This window comes from Schistocerca serialis, chromosome 6 (genome assembly GCF_023864345.2).
Source record: "Schistocerca serialis cubense isolate TAMUIC-IGC-003099 chromosome 6, iqSchSeri2.2, whole genome shotgun sequence".
Lineage (NCBI taxonomy): Eukaryota > Metazoa > Arthropoda > Insecta > Orthoptera > Acrididae > Schistocerca > Schistocerca serialis.
In genome coordinates, this window is record NC_064643.1 from 481,479,154 (window position 1) to 481,504,942 (window position 25,789).

At 43.8% G+C, this 25,789-nt stretch overlaps 1 protein-coding gene across 1 annotated transcript in view; it reads right to left on the minus strand.

The window, feature by feature from the left end:
- The window catches only part of LOC126485129 (urocanate hydratase-like), a 390,077-nt gene that overhangs the window by 256,677 nt on the left and 107,611 nt on the right, over positions 1-25,789 (minus strand). The window contains exon 6 of the mRNA XM_050108773.1: positions 24,785-24,928. Coding sequence (XP_049964730.1) covers positions 24,785-24,928 — 144 coding nt within the window. The remainder of the gene's footprint in view (positions 1-24,784; positions 24,929-25,789) is intronic.

Consider the following 25,789-nt stretch of genomic DNA (forward strand, 5'->3'; position numbering starts at 1 on the left):
TGGTGATGTGACTGTGAAGTGAAAACAAGAAGGAACAACCACAGCTAAACCAAACCACACATCATGAACTGCAGGACAAGGAACGTGTACTATTTCGGTGAACGGTTGTAAGAATTGCACGAAAATCAGCGGAAGGATTCGCACGCGAGTTCGAAAGTGCAGCCAGCAGTCCACCTAGCACAATGACTGTGCGTTAGATCTGGAGAATGTGCTGGCCAGGGCAGCAGTCGAACATTTTCTGTACCCAGAAAGGCCCGTACAGGACCTGCAACATGCGGTCGTGCATTATCCTGCTGAAATGTAGGGTTTCGCAGGGATCGAATGAAGGGTAGAGCCACGGATCGTAATACATCTGAAATGTAGCGTCCTCTGTTCAAAGTGCCGTTAATGTGAACAACAGGTGACCGAGACGTGTAACCAATGGCGTGGGTGATACGCCAATATGGCGATGACGAATACACGCTTCCAATGTGCGTTCACCGCGATGTCGCCAAACACGGATGCGACCATCATGATGCTGTAATCAGAACCTGGATTCATCCGAAGAAATGACGTTTTGGCATTCGTGCACCCAGGTTCGTCGTTGAGTACACCATCGCAGGCGCTCCTGTCTGTGATGCAGCGTCAAGGGTAACCGCAGCCATGATCTCCGAGGTATTACCCTTCGGAACCCACCGAGTCCATATTCTGCTAACAGTCATTGGATCTTTACCAACGCGAGCAGCAATGTCGCGATACGATAAACCGCAATCGCGATAGGCTACAATCCGACCTTTATCAAAGTCTGAAACGTGATGGTACGCATTTCTCCTCCTTACACGCGGTATCACAACAACGTTTCACCAGGCAATGCCGGTCAACTGCTGTTTGTGTATGAGAAATCGGTTGGAAACTTTCCTCATGTCAGCACGTTGTAGGTGTCGTCACCGGCGCCAGCGTTGTGTGAATGCTCTGAAAGGCTAATCATTTGCATATCACAGCATCTTCTTCCTGTCGGTTAAATTTCGCGTCTGTAGCACGTCATCTTCGTGGTGCAGCAATTTTAATGGCCAGTAGTGTATTTAGAAGTAGATGTAGATGAAACAGGACAATAGCGACTGGAGGCGTGTAGTGGTGTTGGACGCGCTTTTGCCTCTTTTGAAGTGACTGAAAGCGTACAGCGCGCCGATGATCCAATGAATCGTGTGTATGGAGAGTTTAGTTCAGGTTGGAGGTGGTTTGTGCTGTTTTGAGGCTGTTTCTTACACCTACACTTTTGATGAGATAATGTACGTCCATTTCTGCAGTGAGACTGCAAGTAGAGTGATCACGCCGAACGACGCACAGAAGGCCAGCAGCACAGTGGATCTCTCGCCGCGAGGACGTCTCCGGCTTGGCTGGTGACATCGCAGCCAGTGGCACGCGGCCCGCGCTCCTCCGGGGCCGGTCGTCGTTCGTTAATCGAGAGCGTCTGCCCGCTCGACAGGTAATAACTCAGCCCGTGCCGTCGCGTCCCCCGGCTCCTTCCTGCCCACCTTAATAACGGGCCGGCCAGAGGAATTGATTATCGGGAGTTAGGCCGCTTCCTCTCCGTTAATACTCTTAATAAGTACCGCGCGCGGCGCCGCCGACTTCACGAGCGGCGGTTGTGACGGCACTGATGGATGTTCCGGTGCTGCGCATCCGTCAGCGCTGCTGTCACGTCCAACTACGGCACAATTGGCTGCAACAGATTCAGCCGGTCGATGGGAACATAATTAACGACATGTGTCTGGGCTTACATCTGAATCTAAGTGCAGTCAGCCGTTGCGAGTCACGTGTGCGAATGACTACGTCATTTTCCGCTTCCATTCTACGAGATATGTCTGCGACCCGTAGCATGAAGACTCCATAAATCACATATAAATACGATTAAACTGCTGAAAAAAGTTAGCTCAGCTATTTGTTACAAAAAACCTAATGTGTGCATTGGCTAGTAGACTGGATTGGATTGTTTTGTGGGAAGAGACCAAACAGCGAGGTCATCGGTCTCGTCGGATTAGGGAAGGACGAGGAAGGCAATCGGCAGAGCCCTTTCAAATGAACCATCCCGGCATTTGCCTGGAGTGATTTAGGGAAATCACGGAAAACCTAAATCAGAATGGCCGGACGCGCGATTGAACCGTCGTCCTCCAGAATGCGAGTCCAGTGTGCTAACCACTGGCTAGTAGACGAATTTGACTTTACTGTGCTAGATATGAAGTACCCCAGGATCACTCACCCATGCTTTGTCATATTCTGTTCTTCTTTCATTTCGAAATAGGTTCTCTTGCCGTTTCCGTTTGTTACCAGTATTAACTTTCCATTTTCTCCTAGATCATGTGTAAGGTTTTCATCTTCCTAGTTAATACACTGAAGTGACAAACGTCGTGGGATGGTGATATGCATGTATATAGATGGTGGTAGTATCGCGTACACAAGGTATAAAAAGGTCAGCGCATTGGTGGAGTTGTTATTTGAACTCAGGTGAGCCATGTGAAAAGGTTTTCGACGTGATTGTGGCCACAGGACGGGAATTAACAGGCTGTGAACGCGGAATGGTAGTAGGAGCTAGATGAATTGGACATTCCATTTCGGAAATCGTTAAGGAAGTCTGTATTCCGCGATCCACATTGGCAAGAGTGTGCCGAAAATACCAGATTCCAGATATTTCATCTCACCGCGGGCAAGGCAATGGCCTTTGACCTTCACTTAACGACCAAGAGCAGCGGCATTTACGAAGAGTTGTCACTTCTAACAGACAAGCAACACTGTTTGAAATAACCGTAGAAATCGAAGTCGGACGTACGAAGAAAGTGTGCGCGGCGAAACTTGGCATTAATGGGCGGTGGCAGCAGACGACCGACGCGAGTGCCTTTGCTAACAACCACGACTTCGTCTGCAGCGCATGTCCTGGGCTCGTAACTGTATCGGTTGGACCCTACACGTCTGAAAAACAAACATGGCCTGAACAGACGAGTCCAGATTTTAGATGGTAAGAGCTGATGGTAGCGATCGAGTGTGGCCCAGACCTCATGGAAGTCATGGACCAAAGTGGTCAACAAGGCACTGAGCAAGCTAGTGGTGGCTCCATAATGGTGTGGCCTGTGTTTACAGGGAATGTACTGTGTCGTTTGGTCCAACTGAACCGTTCATTGACTGGAAATGGTTATGTTCGGCTACTTGCAGACACTTGCAGCCATTCATGGACTTCATGTTCCCAAACGACGATGAAAATTATATGCATGACAATGCGCCACGTAACCGGGCCCCAATTTTTCGCGACTGATTTGCAGAACATTCCGGACAATTTGAGCGAATGATTTTGCCACCTAGATCACCGATATGAAACCCATAGAGCATTTATGGGTTGTAATATAGAGACCAGTTCGTTCACAAAATACTTTCGAAATAATGGACGGCTCTAGACGTAGCATGACTCAATATTTCTGCAAGGGACTTCCAACTACTTGTAGAGTCCATGCAACGTCGAATTTCTATACTACGCCTGGCAAAGGAGATCCGACACGATATTAGGACGTATCCCACGACTTTTATCGCCTCAGTGTGCGTATCTGTTGGCATGAGATGACGTGCCTGGTACATTCCAGTCCAGTTGATTCAAATTCATATATACGATGTGTTACAGTATACGTTTCTTTCCTGTTGAAATATGTAGTTTCAGTTGGTGCCTATTTTCTTGCACCATACTGTTCTTCTCAAAGATCTGCTGCCTGTAATTTGTTTTCTCCCTCTTTCTTTAGAATCCGTTACTCAGTTTCATACTACAGAGTAAGTACAGGTTTCTAACATTTGACGTTGAACATCCATTCCTACATTTATTCTTAAATTTCTCCGTTAGTTGTTGACATGTGACTGAACTTCGGCATTTTGTTCCCATTGCTACTTCTTTCTGGTAAGATAAGTGGAATAGTGGGAAATGGAGCCGGCCGGAGTGGCCGAGCGGTTCTAGGCGCTACAGTCTGGAACCGCGCGACCGCTACTGTCGCAGGTTCGCATCCTGCCTCGGGCATGGATGTGTGTGATGTCCTTAGGTTAGTTAGGTTTAAGTAGCTCTAAGTTCTGGGGGACTGATGACCTCAGAAGTTAAGTCCCATAGTGCTCAGAGCCATTTGAACCATTTGGGAAATGGAATGATTTTATCTTTCATATTCTTGTACTGTAAAATAGAGGGTGAAAATTATTTAAACCGAAAGGCTGCACGAGACATCAAAACAAACATTTTTCTCTACGTAATAATTACCTACGAGCATTAGTTAATCCGGTAGAGGGCGTAATCGCTATAAGCACTCATGCAAATGCCCATAACTTGGGGACGAATCAGACGAATGTAAGGAACTTCCACCACGAGCAATTACGAATCCATTTCACTTATAGCCTGCGACACAGTTCACAGAGTGATACCTGGAACAGTGTCAAATGCATCCTACATTTTCCGACCTGTGTGCTTTTTTCAGATGAAGCAACGTTCAGGCGTGATGGGGCCTGCAACATCCACAGTTCTCACGTTTTAAGTGAGGTTAATCCACGTGCCTCATTGAGTAGCACTTATCGACTGCGCTTATGCGAGAATGTGTGGGCAGATGTTTATGAGTGTTTAAATGGGCCTTATCTCTTACCTAGGCCATTAAATGACAGGCACAATTGCAATTTTCTCGCCAGAACATTCCCGGAATTACTGGATGACGTGCCACTCGCTACAAGGAAGCGTGTCAGCGTGTGTGGTTCCACCACGACGGGGCTATGGCACATTTTAGTTGGCCTGTCAGTCGATTCTTGAACCGATAGTTTCCAGAAGAATGGGTTGTCGGTGATGGCCCTGTACCATGGCCTGCTCGATCCTCTGATTTGACCTCTCTGAACTTTTTGTTTGAGAAGAGATGTTCAACATGTTAAATCAGAAGAGTGTCTGGTTACTCAGATAGTAGCAGCAATAGGAATTAAGGACACTCCTGCAGTCTTTGACCTCGTTAGACAGAAAATTACTCACTGGCGTAACTTCTGTGTACAGGTCAACGGAGGCATCTTTGAACCTCTACTACAATGGAAGTAATTGTGTTGTGTTAATATTGATGCCTCTTGGTTTTTTTTTTGGTCATCAGTCTACTGACTGGTTTGATGCGGCCCGCCACGAATTCCTTTCCTGTGCTAACCTCTTCATCTCAGAGTAGCACTTGCAACCTACGTCCTCAATTATTTGCTTGACGTATTCCAATCTCTGTCTTCCTCTACAGTTTTTGCCCTCTACAGCTCCCTCTAGTACCATGGAAGTCATTCCCTCATTTCTTAGCAGATGTCCTATCATCCTGTCCCTTCTCCTTCTCAGTGTTTTCCACATATTCCTTTCCTCTCCGATTCTGCGTAGGACCTCCTCATTCCTTACCTTATGGGTCCACCTAATTTTCAACATTCGTCTATAGCACCACATCTCAAATGCTTCGATTCTCTTCTGTTCCGGTTTTCCCACAGTCCATGTTTCACTACCATACAATGATGTACTACAGACGTACATTCTCAGAAATTTCTTCCTCAAATTAAGGCCGGTTTTTGATATCAGTAGACTTCTCTTGGCCAGAAATGCCTTTTTTGCCATAGCGAGTCTGCTTTTGATGTCCTCCTTGCTTCGTCCGTCATTGGTTAGTTTACTGCCTAGGTAGCAGAATTCCTTAACTTCATTGACTTCGTGACCATCAATCCTGATGTTAAGTTTCTCGCTGTTCTCATTTCTACTACTTCTCATTACCTTCGTCTTTCTCCAATTTACTCTCAAACCATACTGTGTCCTCATTAGACTGTTCATTCCGTTCAGCAGATCATTTAATTCTTGTTCACTTTCACTCAGGACAGCAATGTCATCAGCGAATCGTATCATTGATATCCTTTCACCTTGTATTTTAATTCCACTCCTGAACCTTTCTTTTATTTCCATCATTGCTTCCTCGATGTACAGATTGAAGAGTAGGGGCGAAAGGCTACAACCTTGTCTTACACCCTTCTTAATACGAGCACTTCGTTCTTGATCGTCCACTCTTATTATTCCCTCTTGGTTGTTGTACATGTTGTATATGACCCGTCTCTCCCTATAGCTTACCCCTATTTTTTTCAGAATCTCGAACAGCTTGCACCATTTTATATTGTCAAACGCTTTTTCCAGGTCGACAAATCCTATGAAAGTGTCTTGATTTTTCTTTAGCCTTGCTTCCATTATTAGCCGTAACGTCAGAATTGCCTCTCTCGTCCCTTTACTTTTCCTAAAGCCAAACTGATCGTCACCTAGCGCATTCTCAATTTTCTTTTCCATTCTTCTGTATATTATTCTTGTAAGCAGCTTCGATGCATGAGCTGTTAAGCTGATTGTGCGATAATTCTCGCACTTGTCAGCTCTTGCCGTCTTCCGAATTGTGTGGATGATGCTTTTCCGAAAGTCAGATGGTATATCGCCAGACTCATATATTCTACACACCAACGTGAATAGTCGTTTTGTTGCCACTTCCCCCAATGATTTTAGAAATTCTGATGAAATGTTATCTATCCCTTCTGAAGTATTTCTTCTGTTACCCATGGTTTCTTCGCAGCTACCTTCTTTGTACCTATGTTTTCCTTCCCAACTTCTGTGATGGCCCTTTTTAGAGATGTCCATTCATCTTCAACTGTACTGCCTACTGCGCTATTCCTTATTGCTGTATCTATAGCGTTAGAGAACTTCAAACGTATCTCGACATTCCTTAGGACTTCCGTATCCCACTTCTTTGCGTATTGATTCTTCCTGACTAATGTCTTGAACTTCAGCCTACTCTTCATCACTACTATATTGTGATCTGAATCTATATCTGCTCCAGGGTACGCCTTACAATCCAGTATCTGATTTCGGAATCTCTGTCTGACCATGATGTAATCTAATTGAAATCTTCCCGTATCTCCCGGCCTTTTCCAAGTATACTTCCTCCTCTTGTGATTCTTGAACAGGATATTCGCTACTACTAGCTGAAACTTGTTACAGAACTCAATTAGTCTTTCTCCTCTTTAATTCCTTGTCCCAAGCCCATATTCTCCTGTAACCTTTTCTTCTACTCCTTCCCCTGCAACTGCATTCCAGTCGCCCATGTCTATTAGATTTTCGTCCCTCTTTACATACTGCATTACCCTTTCAATATCCTCATACACTCTCTCTCTCTGTTCATCTTCAGCTTGCGACGTCGGCATGTATACCTGAACTATCGTTGTCGGTGTTGGTCTGCTGTAGATTCTGATTAGAACAACCCGGTCACTTAACTGTTCACAGTAACACACCCTCTGCCCTACCTTCCTATTCATAACGAATCCTACACCTGTTATACCATTTTCTGCTGCTGTTAATATTACCCGATACTCATCTGACCAGAAATCCTTGTCTTCCTTCCACTTCACTTCACTGACCCCTACTATATCTAGATTGAGCCTTTGCATTTCCCTTTTCAAATTTTCTAGTTTCCCTACCACGTTCAAGCTTCTGACATTCCACGCCCCGACTCGTAGAACGTTACCCTTTCGTTGATTACTCAATCTTTTTCTCATGGTAACCTCCCCCTTGGCAGTCCCCTCCCGGAGATCCGAATGGGGGACTATTCCGGAATCTTTTGCCAATGGTGAGATCATCATGACACTTCTTCAATTACAGGCCAGATGTCCTGTGGATACACGTTACGTGTCTTTAATGCAGTGATTTCCATTGCCTTCTGCATCCTCATGTCGTTGATCATTGCTGATTCTTCCGCGTTTAGGGGAAATTTCCCACCCCTAGGACAAGAGAGTGTCCTGAACCTCTATCCGCTCCTCCGCCCTCTTTGACAAGGCCGTTGGCAGAATGAGGCTGACTTCTTATGCCGGAAGTCTTCGGCCGCCAATGTTGATTATTTATCAAAATTTAGGCAGTGGCGGGGATCGAACCCGAGGCCGAAGTCGTTTTGATTATGAATCAAGGACGGGTCTCTTGGTTATAGGGAATTAACTTATTTGTGTTACGTTTTGTCCTCACAGTATAACACATTAGAAAAAGTGTTTTCATTGTCCCATGCGACCTCCCAGAGTTTGTTAGTTTAATTAATTTTCAGTCAAAAAAAAAAAAAAAAATACCTCGACTGGTTTAAAAAATTCTCACAGGAAAATATGACATTAGGCAAAAATATTTGTTTCGGGGTCCCGTGCAGCCTTCCGGAGTTTATCGGCTTCAATAATTATCACCCCATCTAAGGCATGCCCGATTGAAAAGGAAGTCTCCGCTACAACGGACTAGTATGTAATCCCGAGAGATGGTGTTGTGATATTCCCAGTCGCACAAGCAGAGTTAACGGCTTCCCAACAATTTCCGTATTTATGGCGAGTTTTTTTCGCAGTTCGTTACATGATGAATTCCTCCAGATCAGCAGAGAGAGCAGTTATTCGTTTTTTCGCACGGAATGGGAGTATACTTTACAGATTTACCGCAAGATAAAGGTGTATGGAGAGCAGTGTCTCGCACGCACTGTTCACGATGCTCCAGAGGTGTCAGCTTTATGAGTGAGGATGTGTGACTGAGAAAACCCTCGAGCGCCTTCAGACATTTCGATGGGAAGTTGTGGAACATCCTCCTTACAGCCCTGACAGCTCCTCATGCGACTCGCATATCTTCGGCCCTTAAAGCAACCTCTGAAAGGTCAGAGGTTCACCGGTAACAAGGAAGTGTAAGCCACCGTGGTGAACGGATCTGTCAGCAACCCAGGAGTTTCTACACTGAAGCCATCCAGTCCCTTCCTACGCGCTGGAACCTATAAATATCAATGGCAGTTATGTACAGTTGTGCTGTTCCGTATGAACTATAATACAATTAATAAAATTTCTTAAATATTACTGTGGTGTCGAAACTTCCTGGCAGATTAAAACTGTTTGCCCGACCGAGACTCGAACTCGGGACCTTTGCCTTTCGCGGGCAAGTGCTCTACCTCTAAAGCTGTGAGACCGGGCGTGAGTCGTGCTTCGGTAGCTCAGATGGTAGAGCACTTGCCCGCGAAAGGCAAAGGTCCCGATTTCGAGTCTCGGTCGGGCACACAGTTTTAATCTGCCAGGAAGTTTCATATCAGCGCACACTCCGCTGCAGAGTGAGAATCTCATTCTGGATTACTGTGGTGTCCTTTTCACTTGGGCACGCCTTATATGTACTACTGTACAGTTAATACAGTCTAGTTCTCTAAACACGACTTAGTATTGTCGGTCAAAATACTAAGATTCAGGTGTGCGGTTCATGCGCCTCTCTTTGTAAGACTTATTCACCGTCACCTATTTTTTTCTGGTCATGTGTTAACAAAATCATGATTGTACAAATACTGATTATTGCGTTAAATTGTATGGTAATACTCTGATTATTAATACGAGATGGAGGAGAACAAGACCAAAGAACTACAAATCAGAAAATGGATTTTTGAAAGTCTGAAGGGCAAAATGGAAAATATGAAGCAAAGATGGAATGGAACGAGGACCTAGCCAGCCACTGTAACGTAATAGTAACTACACCGTTTGGTTTATATGTGAGTAGTGTCTCGACATTATGACGGGTACGAAGATGACAATCGGAATACGTTTCTTCTCCTCCGTGAACCGAAACCTACGCAAAGCGCCCGATTCAGGTTTCCATACCCATGTAGCAACATAATGATAAAGAAATAACGTAGGGAGAAGCGGAAGTGTTAATGAAATATTTCAGAATTGATAAAATTGTGAATCTAGACCTACGCAAAGTACTAGAAAACATGTTTCCAAACCCATGTAATAATGTAATAGTATAGAAATAGATATAATGCATGAAGAAATCGAAGCGTTTAAAAAGTATTGCGAAGTTGACAAAAATTTCTCTTTCTTGCATGACTGAAATGCTACAGCACAGTCGAGAAAGAAAAACAGATTTACTAGAGAATGTAAGCTGGCGAAAGAGGGAGAGAGCATTTTACAATTTTGTGATAGCTTTCAGCTTAACATTGCAAGTAGACTATAGACTTTTCTAAAACCACGAGAACAGGAAGTGTGACTGGGAAAGAGTGAGTTGAAGTGGAAATGTCACTTGGATAACATGATAATAAGCAAGCACATTGGGAATTTAACTTTTCAAAACTAGGATCCGCAGTCACGTAAAATTTTTTGAAAGACATTATGTTTTCGCCAGTAACTGTTAAACTTTTTATTTCCACTATTGCAATTTCGGCCTTAGACCGTTATCAAGAACAAATGTATTTGCTTTAAGCCATGCCAACTTTATACACGCTGACACATTTATATGACTTTGTCATTTATATGTATATAACAGCAAACGACAACGACATATGCATTGCGTCAGCGTGTATAAAGTTGACATGGCTTAAAGCCAAAAATCTGCACTTCATAATGGCCTAAGGCCGAAATTGCGATAGTGGAAATAGAAAGTTTAACAGTTACTGGCGTAAACATGATGTTTTTCAAAAACATTCGGAAATAATCTGGAGGATAACGCATACCTATATACAGACATAAGTTCATGCTGCACTAGTGATAAACATTAGAGTAAAATTCGAAAGAATGGATAAGAGATACAGAAGAGGAAGTGGAATACTGAAAATGTAGAATACAATTAGACGACGATGCTGACGCGTGGCTTAACCAAAAATCGCAGTAAAAAAAGAGTAAAATCTAATAAAGAAGGAAATGAATAAAGATGGGCAGAACATGACAGGTAAACTGGGAAAAAAAGGAGAGAAATGCTATTGGTGGTCCAGAAAATAATGAACTTTATCGATAAAAAAGAAATACAATAATTTAAAAAATCAGATTACCAGTCAACGATAGAAGTTGGTTAGAGACGATATGATCACAGAGTGCATTTAAATAAGAATGGCTGCACAAGAGATACATAAGAGACAGGAAAGGGGGTGACAGTAGAGAAAAGTGGTGCTTTTAGTAATAAAACTAACCCTAACTCCGCAGACGTAAGAAAAAAGGGATTTAACCTCTGTTGAGAGTAGTACAATGAGCACGGAGTGCGTGTAATGAAATAGCTGAACACATAAACCACGCGAACACGGATGAGAATTTGAGGGTTTGGGATCCTATAGTAGGGTATAGAAACGAAGTGAAGACATGAAAACAAGAGGGGTTGCAAGTCTTTTACAGGGAGGCATCGACGTTTGGTCGTTTGCAGTGATTGAATGTCTCTCGTAGGACCGGAATAAGCTAAAATGACACGATGCCATATGCAACGTCGAAAGGTTCCATCCACTGTTTTTTTCGTTCAGCCGGCCGGTGTGGCCGAGCGGTTCTAGACGCTTCAGTCTGGAACCGCGCGACCGCTACGGTCGCAGTTTCGAATCCTGCCTGGGGCATGGATGTGTGTGATGTCCTTAGGTTAGTTAGGTTTAAGTAGTTCTAAGTTCTAGGGTACTGATGACCTCAGATATTAAGTCCCATAGTTCTCAGAGCCATTTGAACCATTTTTTCGTTCACATTACTAAACTGAGCTCATTCGATGAGCAACATAGGAATAATTTCGTCGCGTACTGTCAGGAAAGACACTGATCTTCTCCGTGTACACAGAGTGGAGAACGTCCTTAGGCGAGTAAATGCTGTACTCAGGCGGTGTCCAAGCCATGGCAGTGATGAAGGATTTGACAGACTGAGGATGGTAAGATACGTTTCCTCAACCAACATGTCGTTCAAGATGGAAATCAAAACTACACCGGATCCTGGGCTTCATACTCTGATGATAACCCACGGCGACGATTGCTGAAAAATGAAGACGTTACGCTCCATCTCGTTTTTGTTACAGCGATAGCAGCGCACTAAGCGGACAGCATGTGAGCAATTGTCACTTCTCAATATGATATCGGATGAGTGCTAGTACTAACGTTTATATTGATTTGTAACATAATTTTTACAAAAGGGAGTATATGTAGTGCTATAAAAATCGACAGTAACTGAAAAATTACACCACATTTGTCATTCAATAATTTCTTAATTATCTTGGGAAGTACGTAACGGTACATAATATGATCATTTATCCACGATTCTCTTGTAAAGTACAGATATTTACTGAATAATGTCTTTTTCCTTTAGTAAAAAAAATCAAGTGAACCCCAGAAGACCTGACCTCTTGCAGGAAGACGTCGTATATCTACCCAGAAAATCGGAGTTTTGTTCGCTACACTTTCAGCCAAATCAGTGAATGTGGAGCGTAGGAAACCTATATGGAATGTAATACCTACATTATTTAACGTACCAAATACGCAACCACATTTGTTGCTTGGGGGAAGACCACACAGACGTGATAATAAATCATCAAAATCAAAAGCAATAAAACCGTTTCGCAACACAGAAGAACCCAATTCCTCAGTTGTTGCTAAATTTGAGCCACATACGCTAAGAATCTTCAACACATTCTCTTTTGGAGCAAAAGTAGTTACCAGAATGAGATTTTCACTCTGCAGAGGAGGGTGCGCTGATATGAAACTTCCTGGCAGATTAAAACTGTGTGCCGGACCGAGACTCGAACTTGCCCGCGAAAGGCAATGGTCCCGAGTTCGAGCCTCGGTCCGGCACACAGTTTTAATCTGCCAGGAAGTTTCATACCAGCGCACACTCCACTGCAGAGTGAAAATCTCATTCTGGGAACATCCCCCAGGCTGTGGCTAAGCCATGTCTCCACTGTCCTTTCTTTCAGGAGTGCTAGTTCTGCAGGGTTCGCAGGAGAGCTTCTGTAAAGTTTGGAAGGTAGGAGACGAGATACTGGCAGAAGTAAAGCTGTGAGGACGGGGGGTGAGTCGTGCTTGGGTAGCTCAGTGATGCCGGTACGGTAGCTCAGCGTGTTCGGTCAGATGGTTAGCTACCCTCTGTAATAAAAAAACTGAGTGAACGGATCAACGAACAACCTGAACGGGTGTCATGAGACGTCCGCAGCCAACATATACAACGAACAAAATAGAACAAAATGAGATCAACAAAGAATTTTAAAAAAAGTGGTAGAGCACTAGCCCGCGAAAGTCAATGGTCCCGAGTTTGAATCTCGGTCAGGCACACAGTTTTAATCTGCCAGGAAGTTTCAAAAGTAGTTACATTTACAGAAATATTCACGTATTAGAAAGTCGAGTGAAGTCTAAGAATGGGCGAATAATTAGAATACATGAAAATACTTAACTGTCCAGAAATGTGTGCCTGAAATAAGTGTTTATGTTTTCTTACTTTCAGCGGTATAAACTGCTAATATAGACATATTCGAAGGAATTTATTCATGAATAAGTTGTGGCTTATGTCATTGAGGTAGTGTGATTTGGCTCTTTTTACACGTATTATACGATAATTCATCTCATTTGGTAATTTACTAGCGCACAGAACGCAAATGTATAACAAATGTTTCATTAATTAAGTAGAAAATAATTAAAAACGAACATTTTCCTAACAGCTCATGTGTCTGTCAGCTATCACTGCTTGAAGCGTTAGTATCTCTGCAGGTGTCAAACGCTAACAACTTTTGCACCAGAGTGTCGTGACTGTATGTGTTGGATTGTGCTAATAGTAAGTGTTATCCAAAACATTGCGAACCACCTTTGCGCTTTCTTGGGATGTAATAAGAGTCTGATGTTTGGTTCCTCTTGCTTCCTCAGCGAAGTATGTCAAGAATTCATTTGTGTCTTGCGGATGACAATGATGAGCACATGCTATTATAGTAAATAGCTACCATACCAAGCGTTTGATGACTCCATGACTACATGGCACGCACACACCGTAACGTAGGTGATAGGTAATATCGCCAGTGAGGTTGAAGACAATCTACCTATTCTTAGAAACGATTATAAGGTGCTATGGTCTCGGTCTAACAGCTACACATTGTTGAAGAAAATTGGCAACACCGTTAGCCCAAGCAAACAAAAATTCTGAAAACTGCTTACGCAGCAAAGGATCTTCAATTTCTAAACAGTATATTAATTCTGCACGTAATATTAATTAACAGAGTAATTCTTGTCCGTTTATTAACACAACAGCAGCGCGTTTAGGAGAACGCAGCTGCAGTGGGTTCTCACGATGGTAAACCGCACACCCCGAGTATTTTCTGGGCTTCGTGTCGTTCGGAACTACTCAGGAACCTGTCTTGTAAAAGTGAACTCGACTTTTAGAAGTTACTCGCACAGGTGCTCGTAGCATGAGCTCACAGGACACAACATTAACGGCTCCAGAATTACCATTTTTGCAGCAAACATACGACTGTCCTGATTGAAATCCTTTTTTCACAGTGAAAGCACGTTCTACATCCGCTCCACTGTTTAATTGCTACTAAATAACGAAGCCACTTCGGAGATATCGTACTCTATGAACTATTGGTAGAGCAGGCTTATCATCATATCTGTTGAGTGGTACTTAAGTAAATAAATTAGTGAAATCAAGGTGAAGTAGAAATTAGAATATAAATGAAAAACTTGGTTTAGTTTAGAGAGTTACATACTGGCAAAACAGCAGAACAGAAGAGACAATGACCGTGAAGTCAGCAAGTTCCACATAAGCGGACGCTGTCGATTCAGCCGTCAGGGCATCGCCCGACCGGCTCACGTGTTTCTCAGTTGTCGCATGTGAGCAAAGGCCCTCGCCTACATTCCAAGAGCCAATGACCGACGTTAAGAAGATTCTTCGAGAAGCTTTTCAACGTGACAGACGAGGCAATGACCGTGAAGTCGTTCACCTCCAGTGAACTGAAGTGAATAAATACGTGAGACGCAGTGGGCCCGAGAGACGGAGACGAGAGCCGAAGACGACGAAGGAAGAAGAGAAGAGTAGCAGTGGTTTTCAGTCAGTTTCGGTGCTGAAGACCGTCATGCAAGAAGAGACTGCATCATGCACAGACGCACCAAGTCCGCCGCTGTAATGGAATAGCAAGCAGCAGCCGCGGCGCCAGAAGACAGAAGTTAAAAGGTATTTGAAGTCTGATTTTTACGTGCCCGGGTGACTCGTGAGGACGGGAAGGAGACGGCCTCACATCAGCAGTCACCTGTGAGCTGGGATGAAGACCTGACAGCCGAAGACTGGCAAGCGGGAGTCCGTGGTTCGAGTCCGGGACACTGGCCTTCCCCCGCCGCACCACTGGCGGCCGACGCACAACACACGCGGCCGCTTAGAGAAGAGAAACACTGGGACGTCACATCCAAGGTATCACCATCCGATGCACGACTTCGCTCGCAATAATTAAACGGGCCACTTCGCGCTGCGCGTCTCCAGTCAGCTGGGCGAGACGGCGACACGAGATACACACCGCTACGCGTAATCAGACGCCGCCGCCGCCGCCGCCGCCGCCGCAGCAGAAGGCTACGCAAACGACACAGCTGCCGTTCTCCGAACCAGAACATTCAGTAAGATACAGTTGTACGAAACTTTCAATAAAAGTTATCTTATGTAAAAATGCTGTTTCATTCTACCTCATACCCGAGCCAAGGAAGAACCCACCCTATCCACATGTTGTTAAGAGAGAAAAGTTAATTTATTTAATATTTTCACCCTGACAGAATGCTTTAGAATGCTCATCCTGACAATTGACAGCATCAAAAGAGAAAACCCAGTTACATTTAGTGACAGAATGTTACATTTAGTATCACAACTGTTACATATCTGAATTTCCCGTTCGTAAGCGCAGCCTTGTACTACGTACTCAGAAGCACCGGCGTATAATTAATCTAGAATTTAATTTTGTGCTTCGCTTCTGACGGGCTGAACCAAGCAGCCGTCCACGTTTTCACATGTTCCTAAATCAGTCTCTGTCTGATATTACTCTACATTCTCTTTTCATTTTATTGTTTGTCCCACGTTGCTCTACATTTATTTTTCAGAGATACAGACGTACCGTACCAGTGACTGTGTTGCCGAGACGGCGCAGTCACCGTGACCAGTGTTTCTCAGCGGTGTACCTATATAGCGAGAGGAACTGGAAAACAGAAGATTGTAGGAGACAAGATACAGCCTGTTATTGTCTAAGAGGCTCACAGCAACAAGGCTGCTTTCACGGGCCGCCGCGCGAGGGCAGGTGACAGGGCAGACAGGCGTGGCTTACGGCCGCTCGAGTACTCCGCCGCTTAAGAGCCACCCGGCCGAATCGGGTGTTGATGGAAAAAGGAGAGGCTTAATCTAATCCGACTGAGAAGAGAGGTTCTGGGTCGGACAGAAACACATCGGTCATTAAATTAGCCATCTCCAGGACACATCACCCTAAAACTGAGAAGCACAGCTTCTAGCATTGATAAGACAGGTCTGGAAAAAATTATTTTTTGAAAGTTGTTTGACATTTGATAACTGACTTTTATGTACTTTTCAGCGCTGATTTCAAAAATTGCAATCCATTTTTTTTTCTATCGCGTCAGGTTTTCTCACAAAAAAGGGAGTATTTTTGGGTATAATAACAAAATTTAAGCAATGTATCACATTTTTTCCAACGTTACAAAATTTTATTTAATTTATAAATCATGTTTTAAACTACATTTTCAGTACACTTCCATTTCTCTTTAAGCTCATAAGTCCTTATAATAACGCTTTCGATTTCTGTCGAAGCTTCTTTCATTGCTTTTCCGGCTGTGGGCTCGTTGAGGATCATCTCTTTTTATCATCCAGCAGTAGCCCACTATCATGTTGACGTTCCATCTTCCTTGATATCTTCTTTCCATTTCTTTGATGTCTTGGTGGAATCTTTCGTCCTGCTCCTCACTTACATCACCAAGGTTTGCGGGGAAGTGGTCAAGATGTGAGTGGAGAAAATGAATTTTAATGCTCATGTTACAGCCCAGCTTCTTAAAATTGTCGAGCATGTCTGCCACGATTGTTAAAACATGGCCATGCTGCTTTTTGTTTTGTTTCCATTATGTCCACAAAGTTGGGATCTGTCATTAGTTTTCTAATGTCTGGTCTGACAAAGATTCTTTCCTTTACCTTTGCCTCGGATAAACCAGGAAACTGTCCACAAAGATATCTGAAACACTCCCCTTCTTTTGGCAATGCCTTAACAAATTGTTTCATCAGCCTCAACTTAATGTGAAGTGGTGGAAGTAACACGTTTTTGGGATCCACAAGGCTTTCCCTCTCAACATTTTTAACGGCTGCCAGTAAGGTTTTTCTCAAGGGCCAAGCTTTTTTTATATAGTGTTGTTTTCTGTCTCTAGTGTCCCATTCACAGAGAAAGCAAGGGAACTTCGTATAGCCGCTTTGTTGACCAAGCAGCATTGAAACAACTTTTAAATCACCACATAGTGTCCACTTGTGGTCTGAATGGCAGAGTTTGCTTAAAACCATTTCGAGGCTTTCGTAACATTCTTTTAAGTGAACCGAGTGTACAACTGGTATAGAAGGATACTTATTGACATTGTGTAGAAGTACTGCTTTAAGGCTTCTTTTTGAAGAATCAATAATAAGTCTCCACTCATCAGGAGCATATTCTACTTTGAAACGTGCGATAAGTCCAGGAACATTAATGCAAAACACCAGGTCACCTTCTTGAGAGAAGAAAGATACAAACTCCTTTTCCCTCGATCGATACCAAGAAAAGGATATACTCGGAGCCAATATATGTTTATCTTTCAATCTAGATCGTAAAACCTCTGCCGAGTCTTTAGAAAGGCCTAGGTCTCTAATTATATCGACCAGTTCAGATTGTGAGAGTGGAATAGGATCGGTTGAGCCAGGATCGTAGCAATCTCTGTCTTCTTCGTTATCACCTTGCTGAGCCATTGGCTCGTGATCATCTGTATCATGCAAAGAATCTGGAGGAGAGGGTATTGGTACTTCAGGTCCATGAGGAACAGGGCGGATGACTGATTTAATGTTAGGGTAAGAAATATCCTTATTGATTTCCAATTGAAACCTCGTACGTTGCAAGAACAAAAATAGCAGTCATCACTATGATTTTTGGGCTCCCTCCAAACCATTGGTATTCCAAAACGTAAGGACTGCTTTTTACGTTGAAACCATTGCCCCAGTTCTTCAACACACACTGAACAAACTTTGTACGGGGCCCAAGGCTTACTTGATCGCTTAACTTTATACCAAAATAGGCGAAATATACTTTTTCAACAAAATCAGAAATGTTTCTTCGTTGCTTTTTAACGGTATAGTTACCACAAATGTAGCAGAAGCAATCTGGCGTGTTTGTACGTCCCCTGGTAGCCCATGTCCATTGTCCATAAAACAACTTCACAAGACAAGAATACAGTCACTACTTTAAAGCACTAGTAACAACAACACGTGAACAGCACAGAGCGAAGAGGTACTGTGAACGGAAGGACAATAGCTGAAGCTCACTGCCTGGTGATAGCGGGGTGAGGGGCAGCGCGACAGAAAGACACTGACATGAAAATATTGCTGGTTTCTCCTAATTACTCTTTAGTTTACGTATATATAGTATAAAAACGGCTAAATAACAATTTATGGAGATACTAAAAACCAAAATTCAAACTCACTAGAGTGCTGCAATATCGAAAAAAGCTAAAACTAGACAAGCAGTTTGTGAAATAACTGTACGTGATGGAAATAAAAACGGTTCAAATGGCTCTGAGCACTATGGGACTTAACTTCTGAGGTCATCAGTCCCCTAGAACTTAGAACTACTTAAACCTAACTAACCTAAGGACATCACACACATCCATGCCCAAGGCAGGATTCGAACCTGCGACCGTAGCGGTCGCGCGGTTCCAGACTGTAGCGCCTAGAACCGCTCGGCCACCAGTGATGGAAATATTTCACTATTTTCCCCTAAATCAGCGTTTAAAACACTATAAAAATCACTTAATAAATTTGAAACAATTTTTATGTCGCAGACCTCTGTAATGGCAATTCGGCGACGAAGAGTGTCCATAAGATTCTTCAGGTTTACCAAATAGAGATGAGGCCATTCGTTAGTGATTAAACCTGACAGAGTTAACAAACTTCGGGAGTGCTTTCAGCTATGTTTCCCCCGCTGTTAAAAACAATCCCGGACAAATTCTATGGATTTAAGATTGGATGATTCAACCAAGAACGTACACTGTGAATGCGGATGACGAGTGTCCACAGCCTATTCATCAGGAATGTTGTAGAAGAAAGTATATCAGTCTGCCACAGAGAATGCTAAAAAAGAAGGCATCCTGGTTCATGTTTATGATAAAGTAACTCTACGAGAAAACACTCCCAAAACATCATCACATAACCACCTCCATCCCCGACTATATCCTTTGCCCTTTGCAGCTTAAACGCTTCATTGGTCTGTCGGAGCCGCTACGTCACACAACACTACACGTCTCCAGTCAGTTATTGTTCAGTTTTTGTGGTGTTCGTCCTACTGAAGACGTGCAGCATTATGGATCTACACCATACTCCGCGAGACACATAACAGTGTGCGCCGAAGAGTCCTTCTGGTATCACTAACTGATCCCCCATTCTCTGTTCCAGTTGCGAATGGCGCTTGGGTAGATTGATTGTCGGTATCCTATGTATTAGCTCTAACTTCTCGAATTTTCCTGTGTGGTCATTTCGCGAGATGTATGTGGCAAAGGTAATATGTTGTCCGACTCCTCCCGGAAAGGGCTCTTTCGAAATTCAGGAGTAGACCTCTCCGTGAAGCACAACGCCTCTCTTGTAGCGTCTGCCACTGGAGTTTGTTAAGCATCTCTGTTACGCTCTCGTGCCGACTAAACGATCCCGTGACGAAACACACCGCTCTTCTTTGGATCTTCTCTATGGCTTATATCAGTCGTACCTGGTGAGGATCCCTGATTATTGAACAATACTCAAGAATCAGTCGAATAAGCACCTTCCTTCGTAGACTAGTAACATTTCCTTAAGATTCTTCCTAAGAATCTCAGTCATATCTGCCGTTCCTACTATTTGGTTTATGAGGTCATTACACTCAAGGTCATTCTGGATTGTTACTCATAGATATTTTGCGGCATATACTGTTTCCAGCAGTTTCCCATCAATATTGTAGGTGCACAGTAATAGATTTCTTTTACTATGAATGCGCAATATATTACATTTATTTACGTCCAGGGGCAACCGCGAGTGCCTGCACTATTCATTAATCCTCTACAAGTCATTCTCCAAATCGATGCTGTCTTCTGCTAATCTCTTGCAGACTGTCGTACCATCCTCTGACGGTCTTAACGAGCTTACGATCCTTTCTACTAGTTGAGCTGGACCTGGATTCACAGACAGCAGCAACTCCTGTCGAAATTGAAAGCGACTGCCATCGACAAGGCGTGACAGTTATCTGCAGTCGCTGTCGTTTAGGATTCTTTCACGGCCACTGTTCTTACTTGGCTGGTATACCATATCTTATACATAAGTTGGCCAGTCAGCTTTGATATGGCAACTAACTGGGCAACTGCGTTCACGGTGATGTGGTGGGCATTTACAAACATGGCAGTTCTTAAGTAATCACTTATTACATAAAAAACGAGACGTGAACTGTTTCTGTTTTATAACCTACAAATACCGCACACACACATACACACACACACACACACACACACACACACACACAAATGGCTCTGAGCATTATGCGACTTAACTTCTGAGGTCATCAGTCGCCTAGAACTTAGAAATAATTAAACCTGACTAACCTAAGGAGTGTAGCCATGTATGGAAGTGAAACATGGACGATAACTAGTTTGGACAAGAAGAGAATAGAAGCTTTCGAAATGTGGTGCTACAGAAGAATGCTGAAGATAAGGTGGGTAGATCACGTAACTAATGAGGAGGTATTGAATAGGATTGGGGAGAAGAGAAGTTTGTGGCACAACTTGACTAGAAGAAGGGATCGGTTGGTAGGACATGTTTTGAGGCATCAAGGAATCACAAATTTAGCATTGGAGGGCAGCGTGGAGGGTAAAAATCGTAGAGGGAGACCAAGAGATGAATACACTAAGCAGATTCAGAAAGATGTAGGTTGCAGTAAGTACTCGGAGATGAAGAAGCTTGCACAGGATAGAGTAGCATGGAGAGCTGCATCAAACCAGTCTCAAGACTGAAGACCACAACAACAACAACAATCTAAGGACATCACACACATCCATGCCCGAGGCAGAACTCGAACCTGCGACCGTAGCGGTCGCTCGGTTCCAGACTGTAGCGCCTAGAACCGCACGGCCACACTGGCCGGCACACACACACACACACACACACACACACACACACACACACACACACACACACACACACAGACTGAGCCAAATATCTCACGAAATAAGCGTCAAACGAGAAAACTACAAAGAACGAAACTCGTCTAGCTTGAAGGGCGAAACCAGATGGCGCTATGGTTGGCCCGTTAGATGGAGCTGCCATAGATCAAACGGATATCAACTGCGTTTTTTTATATAGAAACCCCCATTTTTTATTACATATTCGTGTAGGACGTAAAGAAATATGAATGTTTTAGTTGGACCATTTTTTTCGCTTTGTGATAGATGGCGCTGTAATAGTCACAAACGTACAAGTACGTGGTATCACGTAACATTCCACCAGTGCGGACAGTATTTGCTTCGTGATACATTACCTGTGTTAAAATGGACCGTTTACCAATTGCGGAAAAGGTCGATATCGTGTTGATGTATGGCTATTGTGATTAAAATGCCCAACGGGCGTGTGCTATGTATGCTGTTCGGTATCCTGGACGACATCATCCAAGTGTCCGGACCGTTCGCCGGATAGCTGCGTTATTTAAGGAAGCAGTAAGTGTTCAGCCACATCTGAAACGTCAACCACGACCTGCAACAAATGATGATGCCCAAGTAGGTGTTTTAGCTGTTGGCGCGGCTAATCCGCACATTGGTAGGAGACAAATTGCGCGAGAATCGGGAATCTGAAAAACGTCGGTGTTCAGAATGCTACATCAACATCGATTGCACCCGTACCATATTTCTATGCACCAGGAATTGCATGGTGACGACTTTGAACGTCGTGTACAGTTCTGCCACTGGGCACAAGAGAAATTACGGGACGATGACAGATTTTTTGCACGCGTTCTATTTAGCGACGAAGCGCCATTCACCAACAGCGGTAACGTAAACTGGCGTAATATGCACTATTTTGGCAACGGAATATCCACGATGGCTGCGACAAGTGGAACATCAGTGACCTTGGCGGATTAATGTATGGTGCGGCATTGTGGGAAGAAGGACAATTGGCCCCCATTTTATCGATAGCAATCTAAATGGTGCAATGTACGCTGATTTCCTGCGTAATGTTCTACCGATGTTACTACAAGATGTTTCACTCCATGACAGAATGGCGATGTACTTCCAACATGATGGATGTCCGGCACATAGCTCGCGTGCGATTGAAGCGGTATTGAATAGCATATTTCATGGCAGGTGGATTGGTCGTCGAAGCACGTTCACCGGATCTGACGTCCCCGGATTTCTTTCTGTGGGGAAAGTTGAAGGATATTTGCTATCGTGATCCATCGACAACGCCTGACATGCGTCAGCGCATTGTCAATGCATGTGCGAACATTAAGGATGGCGAAATACTCGCTGTTCAGAGGAATGTCGTTACACGTATTGCCAAATTTATTGACGTTGACGGACATTATTTTTGAAAAATTATTGCATTAATGTGGTATTTACAGGTAATCACGCTGTAACAGCATGCGTTCTCACAAATGATAAGTTCACAAAGGTACATGTACCACATTGGAACAACCGAAATAAAATGTCCAAACGTACCTACGTTCTGTATTTTAATTTTAATAAATCTACTTGTTACGAAGTGTTCATCTTAAACTGTGAGCCATATGTTTGTGACTATTACAGCTCCATCTATCACAAAGCGAAAAAAGTGGTCCAACTAAAACATTCATATTTCTTTACGTATTACACGAATATGTAATAAAAATGAGGGTTCCCATTATAAAAAAACGCAGTTGATATCCGTTTGACCTATGGCAGCGCCATCTAGAAGGCCAACGATAGCGTCATCTGGTTTCCCCCTTCAAGCTAGACAAGTTTCGTTCGTTGTAGTTTTCTCGTTTGACGCTTATTTTGTGAGATATTTGGCCCGGTCGCGGTCAGTGGACCACCCTGTATACAGGGTGTTAAGAAAACTATCCACAATTTCATCGGATGATACTATGCATCAAAACAATTCAAAAATGTCTTATTAGCATGGGTCCTGCAAAGCATACGTTCCGACATATGACATACGAACACGTGTTCATAGGAGGTGCTCTTGTGGAGTTAAATGGTTCAAATGGCTCTGAGCACTATGGCTCTTAATATCTGAAGTCACCAGTCCCCTAGAACTTAGAAATACTTAAACTAATCTAAGGACATCACACACATCCATGCCAAAGGCAGGATTGGAACCTGCGACCGTCGAGGTCGCACGGTTCCAGACTGAAGCGCCTAGAACCGCTCGGTCACACCGGCCCGGCCGGCCTTGTGAAGTCATCCATGGCAATGCATTACTTGTCCTACTGCGGACGACTATAATAAATTAACGTTAATTGCAAAACCCCGCATGGAATGCTGCGAGGTAGGAAGGCATCACGAGCATGGCGCTCTTCAGCTACAAGTATTTGTACAAAACTAGATTCAAATATTAAACATGTAAAATACTGGCAGTCTTTTAAAAATTATTAAAATGATTTCACACTGTATTTATTATTATTATTATTATTTTAAAGAAGTAATGAAAAAAACAAACCAACTGACAAAGCACTTCTCTGTACTATAAATGGCATAGCCTGTTCTGGGAGGTGATAATTTGGGAACGGAGAAATTGAGTGGTTCTGGTGGTTTAGGAAAAATTGAAAATTTGTGGTAAGGTCTTATGGGACCAAACTGCTGAGGTCATCGGTCCCTAAGCTTACGCACTACTTAATCTAACTTACGCTAAGGACAACACACACACACACACACACGCACACACACACACACACACACACACACACACACACCCATGCCCGAGGGAGGACTCGAACCTCCGACGGGAGAGCCTCCCGGACTGTGACACGACTCCTGAGACCGCGCGGCTACCCCGCGCGGCGGTGGTTTGGGCGTGAGGTCTTAATGCAACACGAGGATTGACATTTGGGCATGGGTGTGATGTGGGAAAGTTCATGACAGAGAGTGGTTGGATTCGCGATGTGTGTAACTAGAATGGATCACGTCATGATTATGAGGAGACAGGAATAGGACAATGTGCGAGGGGAAGCGAGGACCCTGATGTTGAGGTGGATAAGGAATGTGTTAGACCGGAATTCATGGGGCGGGGTGGAGGTTGGGGGGCGTCTGTATGGGTGCATTCTCTTGGGAGGTATATGTTAAAATTATGAGAGCATATGGAAAAAGTATACGTGTGAGATTGATGGGAGGTGCTGGTGTAGAACTGGTAGCATACAGGGATTGGAAATTATAAGAGAAACAATATCTTGTTGACTTTAAGTTTGTAGGACTAATATCACATACGGGGGTGTTCGACATCTCTAATCAGGGAGGGAGAAGTGATGGGAGCAGGTTAAGAATTCTTATATAGGAGGTAAACGAATGCAGAAAGCAAGACAGAGGGTACAGTACTCAAGGATTTGGGAGATACTGCGTTCGGGGGGGGGGATACCCATTGGCATAGCAGATGGGTTGTGCAGTTTTACGTGTATTAATGTAGGCAAAACGATTGAGAGGTAAGGTTATTGTCCCAGATGGATAAGAAATTGTATAGGAGCTCTGTAACGGTAAGCGGCGCCTTCAGGCTGGGCGTGGAGCGTGAGGTGAGCGGCGGGGCGCGGCCGCGGCCGTACCTCTGCGATGACGCCGACGCAGCCAGCGATGACGGCGGCCTTGGCCTGCGCGCCGCTCATGCCGCCCAGGCCGGCCGTCACGAACACCTTGCCCGCCAGGCTGTCGCAGCCCAGGTACTTGCGGCCCGCGCTCATCAGCGTGATCTGCAAAACACCACGGCCGTGCACACTTGTTTGGTTACACCGAGTAGTTCAGTGCGGCAAGCTCGTTACTGGGTCTTGCCCGGTTCCTTATTCGTAACATAGTTGCATTAGAAAAACGGATGAAATCTGACTGTAGCGTACCAGTCAAATTTACTTAACAACACGTTTTGAAATGTATAGATACAGTATACAAATAATTACATATTCATTCCAATACTGACTTACCACAAGGCGTAAATGTACATAACATTATACCTAGGATTATGCATAACATTATTAGTTTCCCCTCTATTGATAATTGGCAGAACACTTAGAAGGTGCAATAGGTCTACTAAAGACACTGATTACACCACGCTTGTCCTCACTATTCTGGAGTATTTCTGTGCGGAGTGAGGTGCGCATCAGGTGGGACTGACGGATGACATCGAAAAAGTTCAAATAATGACAGCTCGTTTTGTATTATCGCGAATTGGGGGAGATAGTGCCAGAGACATGATACGTGAGCTGGAGTGGCAATCATTAAAACAAAGGCGTTTTTCGTTGCGACGGGATCTTCTCATGAAATTTCAATCACCAGGTTTATCCTCCGATTGGAAAAACATTAGGGAGAAATTATCATCACGATAAAATAAGAGAAATCAGGGCTCGCACAGAAAAATATAAGTGCTCGTTTTTCCCGCGTGCTGTTCGAGAGTGGAACGGTAGAGGAACAGCTTGAAGGTGGTTCATTGAACCCTCTGCCAGGCACTTTATTGTGAATAACAGAGTAATCACGTAGATGTAGATGCAGATGAACGTAACTAATACACAGGGTGCCCAACAGTCCGTTAACATTTGAAAATGTTCTAATTCAAGGCATAA